A 10,413-nucleotide genomic window follows, 5' to 3' on the forward strand; every position below is an offset into this window, starting at 1 on the left:
GAAAAAAGGGGGAAAAACTCAAACTCAAATCTAGGATCAAAAACAGTAGAGAAAAGTTACAAAAGGCATCTAAGAAGTTCAGAGGCTCAATGGGGATTACTCTGAACATTTGTTCATCACTTATAGTGTTATAAGTAACAAATTAAGTAACCCAGAAGAGATGGGAAAATTCCTAGAAACATATAAACATGTAAGACAATCAGGAAAAAAAACACAAAACCTGAACAAAACAATGGTAAGTAAGGAAATTGAAACTAATCATAAGTCTCCCAAAAATAAAAGTACAGAGCCAGATGGTTTTACAAATGAGTTCTACCAAACCTTCAAAGATGAGCTAACACCATTAAATTATTTTTTTAACTTTTTCTAAAAAACAGGAAAGGTAGAATACTTATAGACACATTTTATGAGGCTACCACTAGCCTGATACCAAAAAACACAAAAATGAAAACTACAAACCAATTTCTCTAATAAGCAAAGATGCAAAAATACTCACCAAAATCTCAGCAAACCAAATTTAACCATGCTTTAAAGGAAAATACATACTAACAAAAGGATGGTTCAACAGTGAAAAATCAAGAAATATAATCTACCACATAATAAAATTTGAAAACAATATGAGCATATCAATAGATGCCAACAGAGTATTTCATAAGAATTAACATCCACTCATGTTAAAACCTCTCAAAATATCAGGATACATGGAACATACTTCAACATGAAAAAGATACACTCTTACAGTGTTGATGGGAATGTACACTGATCCAGGCCCTATGGAGAATGGCACAGAACATTCTCAAAAGATTAAAAGTGGACCTACCATAAGACCAGCAATTTAACTCCTAAGTATCTCCTTAGAAAATACAAAAGCATTATTTTAAAGGGACATATATATTCCCATGTTAATATTAGCACTAATTACAGCAGTTAAACTATGAAAAAGACCTAAGCCTCCAAATAAAGATGAATGCATCAGGAAAGTTTGATATGTATACATGATAGAACACTATTCAGCTGTTAAAAAGATAAACTCTTGCCATTTGCTGCAGCATGAATTGAGCTGGAGCAGATTATGCTAAGCAAAGCAATTCAGAAGAAAAAAGACAAATAATAGATGTCACTTGTGTGTGGAATATAGAGAAACCAAATAAAGGGCCAGATGAGCTCAAACTAGGAAGTCTACAAAGCTGAACTACACAGAACTGAGGAGGCTACCAGAGGAGGAGGAGGAGTGGGAATATGGAGCAAGAAGTTGAGGGAACACAAGGGCAGAGGCCTATGGGTATTTTGGTAATGGGACTGTGTTAACAACACCTACATGGAGGTCCTAAGTGCTAAACATAAACGAATTGTAAAGCAATGTTACTACAATTTAAAAAAAAATGATTACATCCCAAAATAAATCATTCAGAATCTACAGTATACAGAGAACTTTAGGAACTAGGTATACAATGTTGAATAATATAGACAGGGGTTGTATTGATGTGGAACTTGCTATCCAGTGGAGGTATAATAAGCAAATTGATAAATAAATAAAACATATAATCATATAGTAATAAGTATCAAAGAGAAGAAACTTTTGGAAACTTGGTGTCATTTTTCAACACTGTAAGCCTAAGTATCTTATCTCTAAATGGAAGAAAATATCTCACTAAGACATGTTGAATAACAGAAATATGTGAAAATAATCCAATTTGAAAAGGGAGAATTACAGATAGAAAGAATGTAAGAGCAGTGTCTTCAGGATATGACCATTCTCGTAGGCTACTCAGCTAAACACATTCTATGTGTTCAATAAGCAAAGAGAATAAGTGAGAATTTACATGAAATGTCTTAAGTTCTTCCTTCTTGGATGTGTCTACTGAAAAATGAAGATAACTTCCCAGGTGGAAGTTCCCCCAAACCTGAATCTTGGAGGGAGGTTTGTTTGTACGTAGTTTATTTTGGAAAACAGAATGAAGAATGTGAATAGGGACAGGGGAGAAAATACATAATGTACTAAGCTGGTTACTATTTATCAAGTGACTCCTATCTACCAATGATCTAGGATTTCGTTAAAGTTTCTGAATTACTCCTTTCCAGATGTGCATATGCACCAGAATGATGAATCTGGGTCTTCTACATACCTAGAGCAGCAAGTATCAGGAGAGAAGGCAAGAGACACACACGTGGGAGAAGGTGGGGGTGGGACTGAGCCATTGGAAGGCTATAGTTGGTAGCAGCTTCTTGTTGTGTCAATCCCAGGAGGACAAGGTAGGTCAAAAGGGGTGAAACAAAGTGCAAAAAATGTCTAAAAACTCAGTGATTACTACATAAAAATGTATTCCTTTTGTAGATTTTCCCATTCAGAGTACTGTGTTTATAAAAGTCCAAAATAAATGGAGAATCCAAGCCATGTGACTGAATTCATTCTTTTGGGCATTGCAACAAATGCAGAACTGAAGAAAATATTATCTGCCATATTTCTCATCATGTATGTGTTTACAGTTGTGGGAAACCTACTCATGTGGTCACCATGGTCACAAGTCAAAGTCTGGGGTCACCGATATATTTTTTCCTCACCACCTTGTCTCTTATAATGTCACCTACACCTCTATCATTGCCACCAAGATGAACATGGACTGCCTCTCTAATATCACCACCATCTCCTTCACAGGCTTCATGACTCAGCTCTTGCAGAGCATTTCTTTGGTGGTGTGGGAGTCATCCTTCTCATCTTGATGGTCTATGACTGCTAAGTGGCCATCTGCAAGCCCCTGCACTACATGACCATCATGAGCCCTCGGGTGTGCTATGTGCTGGTGGGAGCAGCCTGGTTAGGGAGTTCTGTGCATGTACTGTTGTACAGTTTCTTTTCATGTATCAAGTACCCTTCTGTGGTCCCAATGTCATGGATCACTTTATATGTGACCTGTTTCTATTACTGAAACAGGCCTGAATGGACACCCATGCCCATCCTGGGCATCTTTGTCACCCTACAGTGGGTTGATGTGTTTTATCACCTTCTTTATCCTTATTGCCTCCTACACAGTTATCCTCTGCTCCTTACAGCCCTGGAGGATGGTACAAGCCTCTCTCCACTGTGGCTTTCACCTCACAGTGGTCATCATGTTCTTATGCCCTGTATATTCTTGAATGTGAGGCCTATGGCTGCTTACCCCACAGATAGGCAATGACTGTGTCCTTTACTATTATTACACACATGTTAAACCCCTTGATCTACAACTTACAGAATAGAGGGATAAAAAAATGAGGAAACTGTGGATGAAACAAGGGACCCTGGGTGGCCATTAGCTTGCCTATTTTAGAATATCCTTCCTGTGAAGACTATGAAATCTCAGCCTCTTATTCATTCACATTCATTGGGAACACAGTAGCCAATAGTGTAAAGACCTCCCTACCTCTTCAGTATGTTTTCTACTCAGTTCCATTTCTACTCAGTTCTGGCAACTCTTATTTTTTCAAAGCTGACTTGCTCTAGTTCTGCTCACTGCTGGTATTCACATTCCCAGAGAATTATGGCATCTCTATCACATTGTTTCCACTTTCAGATCAACATCCACCTCCTAGACAAATATTTCCTGATGACTTTCTCTAATATCTTCTTTAGTTGTTTTTATAACTAGTCATTGCATTATACTGCCAACATCAATGATCACAAAGTATACTCTAAAACACTATTGGAGTTTCATTTTCTGTTGTCCCTGTGTGATTATAACCCTGTAAAGGTGGGGAAGTATGTTTTCTCATTCATGGCATGGTTAGAACTCTCTAGGTACTTAATAAATATTACTGAATGAATGTATGCCTAGAAGACTATTTGCTTAGATTGTGTAAGATGTAAGTGTGAACAAATAGCTTGAATTTTCCCTTTTGTCTGCTGCCAACTGTTCCTACTGGACATTTTCAGAAGCATGTACAGTCTCAGATTTATAGTTTTCTACTGAATGTGAAGACAGCCAATTCAGAAAAATTCTCCACTACCTGTTTTATCCTTTCCAGAATCAGGACAAGAAACTATCATAGTGGAGCCAAGATACTAAATAATCTAGTTTTCAATCTTGAATATAAGTAATATTTTGAGTTAAGAGGTCTATACCTCCTGTGTTTAGATTTGAAGAGATTGATTCTTGTCACATTCCAGATTTGGGTTTTTTAATTATGGGTTTTCCAAATTATGTTTAATTTTTCCAGATCCTACTTTATATATCACTAGAGAAACACTGATGCCTTTGTAAACTACTGTACTTAACTAGGTATACTATAAGTCTAGGGTCTTAGTGTGATTAAGATCCTATTATGATTTTCATGTGCATATATGAGAATATTTACAATATTAAGTGTAGTATTTGAAACATATATGGCATTTAATCCAAGATTTTTATTATTCTATGTATAAATTAGGCATCTAGCTTCAATAATCACCATTTTTTTTCAATAAATACAAGGTCAATTTATTTATTGAGAATATTTGCTGAGTTGTACAAAATTTCAGATGCTCCTTCAGAGGCTGTGTATACCATTATGACTACATATCTCTTCCCTTTTGTCTTGGTATTTAGATTCTAGTGCAAAAGACAACCTCTAGTTAAATGAAAATAATGTCATGTGGTGAATAACTGAATCTCATAAAATTGTATTGGAGTTTTGTGTGTGATTTATATATCTAGTTAATTTGATCTGGGGCTTTGCTATAGTATGATGCCTGAACTGATAATAGAATGATGGAATCCACATTGGAAAAGAAATAAATTATCACCATTTGCAGGTACCATGATAATATACTAGAAAAGCCTAAGTAATCCAGTGAAAGAACTAATAGAAACAATAAATCGGAATGGTAAGGACACAGGCTACAAAATCAACATACAAAAAAGTCTATTGCAATCATGTAAGCAAATAATGAACTAGAATAGAAAGTGCAAGAAAATAATCCCATTAACATAAACATCTAAAAAGTATTAAATTCCAAACAATAAATCAAACAAGGAGGTGAAAGATATATTCAAGGCAAACTATAACACATTATAAGAAATAGAAGTTACAATAGAATAAAAAGATACTCCATGCTAGCACATTGAAAGAATTAACATTGTTAAAATACCCATTTTTTAATTGGTTTATGTGCTTTTTTAGCTATTGATCTATAGAAATCCCTCCGTATTTAAAATACTAACCCCTTATGATATATATTTTGCAAATATTTTCTCCCATTCCATGAGTTGTTTTTTCATTCTGTTGTCTGTTTCCTTTGATACATAAAAGCAGTCTGAGTTTAGAACTTGGGACACTGGATTTCAAGTTGATGTCCCTATGGGATGAGATATTAGCTAGCTTTTTCTCCATCCATATAGAAGCCTTGATTTGCAAGTTCCAAATCTGAGAGGAGTCTAACTGGAGAGAACTTGTCTATGTGGGTTGGTGCCTACTTAGAGGAGAACCCAAAGCCTCATCTTCAGTCATTACTTCCATGCTATTATCATATGGGTAAAATCATCTTGAACCCACTTAAAAGACCCACAAAGCAACCCTAACACCAGAGAGTGACTACAATTATGACATATGGAATAAAACAATTGCCCTATTAAAAGATCATTGCAAAGTAGGATATAGCTCTAAGTGTAGAGAGATGATACATGCTTTTGTATGATCATATCAAACACCTATACATACACTTACACACATACACAATACATTCCTATTTTAGTCTGATACTGACCTATGCGGATTCATATATAGACACAATTATGCAGTTGCATACAAGCCACTGTAGTTTTGACTACACACCTAAATGTGGTTATACAGACCCACATGAGGTAGGATACAAACCTGAGGGTGTGATAATACATTCTGTATTGTCAGGTAAAGGCCTATGAATGATGGACAGTCTATGAATGTCAGGTAAAGGCCTATGAATGATGGACAGTCTATGAATGGACACATATGTCTGTGTCTTTGGGGATAGTGCTGTGAATCATGACAGCAAAATGCACTGAACCCCTTTCTGATCAGCCCATTAAAAACATTATTCAGGCCCTCCCTGGTGGCGCAGCAGGTTAAAGCACTGCACTGAGAAGCTAGGGCCACTTCCGCATGAGTTCGATTCCCGCCTGCCCCGGAGGAGACCACATGGCGTGGCAGGCCTCTCCTGGCCCACTCGCTGCTCCCCTCAGCAGTGTACTTCGTCGATCTGCCTGTTCTGCTCCCCACTCTGTCTCTGGTGAAGCCTCTCACCGCCCCTGAGCCTCTGGCCTGTACCCCAGTTCTGTATGTACAAATAAATAAATCTTTAAAAAAAACAAAAAAAAACAAAAAACATTATTCAACTGTAAATAGGAGAATATCCCTTTTCAGTAAGAAAATCCTCCTTTTAACTAAGAAAATCAAAATACAAGAATCAGTTACATTCTATGGAAAAATTGTAAATTTTTATTGAGGCATCAATCAAGCCTTCAAAAGATGTGCCTATCTCAGATGAGAAAACAAAATATCAAGATATACCATTTCCCTCAAAATTAATATGCAGTCATTAAATTCAAATCTTTTTTTTGGGGGGGGGGAGTTTTCAGGATAATCCTAAAGTTTACCAGGAAAAATAAGTATTTAGGAGTTGCAAGAAATTTTTGATAAAGGTGGTGAATTAGAAAAGACTATCTCTAGTAGGCATAAAGACACATTAAAAATCCTTGACTACAAAACAATATGTTCGTGGTAGGGAAACACACCCAAAGCAGAGGTAGGAGGAGAAACAATCCTCAAATTGAATCAGCTGTATAAATATAAAAGTGGATGTAGTAAATAGAAATTTTTCAAATTGCTAATGAAATTAACAATAGGTCTCTCTTGTAGCACAAGGGGTTATATTCTGAGCATTATCAAACAATCCTCAACCATTACAGAATGAGTTCAATCCCCGGCCAGAAAGCTAACCCACATGGCACAGCAAACCTCTCCTTTCTTGCCTGTGCTCCCCTCAGAGTTTATTTCAGTAGATCCCCCTATTCTGCTCCTTATTCTGTCTTTGGTGAGTCTTCTCACCCACAGCAACTCTGGCCTTCACACCAGTTTTTCTATGCATACATCAATAAAAATAAGTCTTTAAAATAATAATAATGCTGGCAGCTTGGTTTCCTATCTGTAGAAAATAAACTGAAATATTACCTCATCACAAACAAAATAAATTCCAGATGGATTAAAAACAGTTTTCTAAAAGTATTTAAAGTAACATAACATCACCAGAAGGGAAAGGAATTTTTCAAGACTATATGATAGGAAAATATCAAAGAATATCAAAATAATATCTTTAGATATAAGAACACTGATAACTATAGTTAAATAACATAGTGAAGGTGAATAGTTACAGCAAATATCAAAGGAGAGTAAATATTTATATGTGTATATATTATATATGCTAAATACATGTTAAATAAATACACATCAAATATATTTGTATACACAGAGTTCATCAAAATCTATTAGTAAAGACTCTCAGTCCAATAGATCCATCAAGCATGCTTACATACTGAGTTGTGAAGCTGTGTTCCTAAAATTATATAATTATGCAAACAATGGACAAGCCAATACAATTTGAGAAGAATACAGAAACAATTGACCAACTTGATGAAGTAGATTCCATGGGCCAGACATCATGTACAGAGAGGAATAAAGGGACAGAAAGCAAAAAAATTAAGAAACATTCCCTGCTTGCCGGGACCTTACAGACAGGCATACATAAACAATACCGGTATCTTTATCTCATCACACAAAACAGAGAGATCTGAAAAGTAACCAACTGTCTTTGTCCATTTAGACTGCTTCACCGGACTAAGTATTCAATGAGTGATCCAAACAACATTTTCTTCTCATTGCTCTAGAGTCTCAGAAAGTCCATTTATCAAGGTGGCAGATGGTAGATTCCATGACCATGAGTAACTACTTCCTAGACAAGAGAGAGAGCCATCCTTGTACTGCATTTTCTTCCATAGCAAAAGGTTCAAGTGCTCTTTCTGGGGAATCTATTGTCAGGGCACTAATTCCATTCAGAAGGGTTCTACTTTGGTGACTTACTCATTTTTCATCACATTATAAAAATTAACTTATGAACTTCAGAGAAATGGAGACCTTAATAATATTAACCGTGATGATAAAAATCAAATATTTGATTTCCCATCAGGAAAAAAGTAATACTTAGATATAATTCTTAATAGTTGTCTTGTTCAGATATTTATATGTTATGCGCCTTAAGAATAAAATTAGAACTCTGAAACATCCCTCTTGGCCCTAACATGCTTAGTAATATAAACAAGCTTAAAGTATCTTGAAGATATAAAATTAAGGTAAGAACAATGATAACAGCTTTCTTTGTGTGAGCTAGAGTGAACCAGGTTTTTCATGTCACATTTCTTATTTTACTTTTCTGAAATTTGTAATGAACACTATTAATTCTGAAAAATATTACTTACAAAGCATGACAAAATCTTCTATTTGAAAGGAAATTTATGCCAAGTATATTATGTCATCACATGGAACATAAAAGTATAGTTTTGACATACATTTATACATATACAAACTAGCATATATTTCTCTAAGACATAAGAAAATCTTTGAAATATGCTAGATAATTGCAAGTATTCATATAATGTTTTTATCATGACCAAATTATTAAACCTTAGGACAAATTTAATGAAATTAAATACTCACACAAGGTTTTCCTGAAAGAAGCAGTTCTTCACTTAAAATAGATGATCACATTTCTCAGCCAATTCATTTTCTTTTTTTGGTCCAGACCTTTTTCATAGCATTTTTCATCTCTCCATTTCTCAGAGTATAGATGAGGGGGTTTAACATAGGAGTGACAACGGTGTAAAACACAGTCAAGGATTTATCAATGGGTAGGGTACAAGGAGGTCTCACGTACATAAAAATACAGGGTACAAAGTAGAGGACCACTACAGTAATGTGGGAGCCACAGGTAGATAAGGCTTTACGTCTCCCTTCCTGACTAAGATTCTTCAGGGAGTGGAGAATGACCCCATAGGAGATGAGTAAGATCATAAAGATGACCACACAAATTGCCCCATCATTGGCAACAACAGTGAGGCCAATAACATAGGTATCTGTGCAGGCAAGTTTTAGTAAGGGGTACATGTCACAGATGAAGTGGTCAATGACCTTGGGACCACAGAAGGGAAGATTGTAAACAAAGAGAAGTTGAACTACAGCATGCAGAAAACCCCCAACCCAGGCCAACAGCAGCAGCAGAACACACACCCGTTTATTCATGATGGTCAAGTAATGCAAGGGTTTGCAGATGGCCACATAGCGGTCATAGGCCATGACCACCAACAGTAAAATCTCAGCACCACCAAATAAGTGCCCTATAAAAAGCTGGGTCATGCATGCTTGGAAGGAAATGGTTTTCTTCTCATTGAGTAAGTCTATGATCATATTTGGGGTGACTGTAGTGGAATACACAGCATCCATAAAGGATAAGTAGCCAAGAAAGAAGTACATAGGAACATCCAGGGTTGGGCTGGCCACCACAGTCACGACAATGAGTAGGTTGCCTACCATTGTCACAATGTAGATGAGCAAGAACACAACAAATAATACTCTCTGACCCTGGAGGCTCTGAGTAAGTCCCAAGAGAATAAACTCAGTCACATTGTTCCTTTGATCCATAGGTTTTTCTTCTAATGTCTTTTATTTGAGTCAGGAAAAAAAATACCTGTAAATATAATGATTACTAGAAGTTTCCTGAAATGTCAAGAAATATGTTTATTCACTCAACTAGTAGTCATCATGGTTTAGTATCTTCCATTACATTCAAGTTACAATAATTCAAGTCTCCTTAAACTATAGTCCCTAACCAGAATAATCTTACAGACTGATGGAGAGGAAAATAATTAGAGACATATGTGGGGAAAAGGGACATTATTAAATAAACAGATTTCCACAACTATCTACCTGGGAGGCAATAAATTTATATAGAGAGCTTATAGCTTTTAAACAAATAAAAATATTTTAAAATTGGTGAAAATCTAAAGCAAGATTTACCTTATATTTACTTTCAAGTCAATAAATGTGATGGTTTTCCAGGAGCAAAAGAATCTTTCTAACTAATCATTAAATCAAAACTAGACATACTTGGAAACTTCAAAGACGCCATAAAGTCGGTATATTTTTTAAAAAGTTTTGTGAAAGGGTAGCATTTTGGAGGATCTGCAGAGTTATTGTCTAAAATAGACAAGGAACTTCAACCAAGTTAACAAGTAAAGACAAATTAATACCAAAGAAAAGATATCAACAGGCAAATAAAGGAAGATTACATCCAAATGACCAAAATACATGACAGAATGCTGAAATCGAACTTTAAACAAGAAAGCAGGAATTGAGGAAGTTTACTTGCTAAAA

General features: G+C 35.7%; 1 protein-coding gene across 1 annotated transcript; it reads right to left on the reverse strand.

Moving 5' to 3' along the window:
* Nucleotides 1-8,763: 8,763 nt before the first annotated feature.
* On the reverse strand, nt 8,764-9,681 carry LOC101630742 (olfactory receptor 4A15-like). The gene has a single exon (XM_004683544.1). It carries the CDS (start codon nt 9,679-9,681, stop codon nt 8,764-8,766), a length of 918 nt encoding a protein of 305 aa, XP_004683601.1.
* Between the last annotated feature and the right edge of the window lie 732 nt (nt 9,682-10,413).

Source organism: Condylura cristata, unplaced genomic scaffold, assembly GCF_000260355.1.
Source record: "Condylura cristata isolate star-nosed mole 26May11 unplaced genomic scaffold, ConCri1.0 scaffold00015, whole genome shotgun sequence".
In the NCBI taxonomy this organism is placed as follows: domain Eukaryota; kingdom Metazoa; phylum Chordata; class Mammalia; order Eulipotyphla; family Talpidae; genus Condylura; species Condylura cristata.

What these genes read in the sequence shown, in the direction of transcription:
- LOC101630742 (XM_004683544.1), bottom strand. Translation starts at nt 9,681, where the DNA reads ATGGATCAAAGGAACAATGTGACTGAGTTTATTCTCTTGGGACTTACT.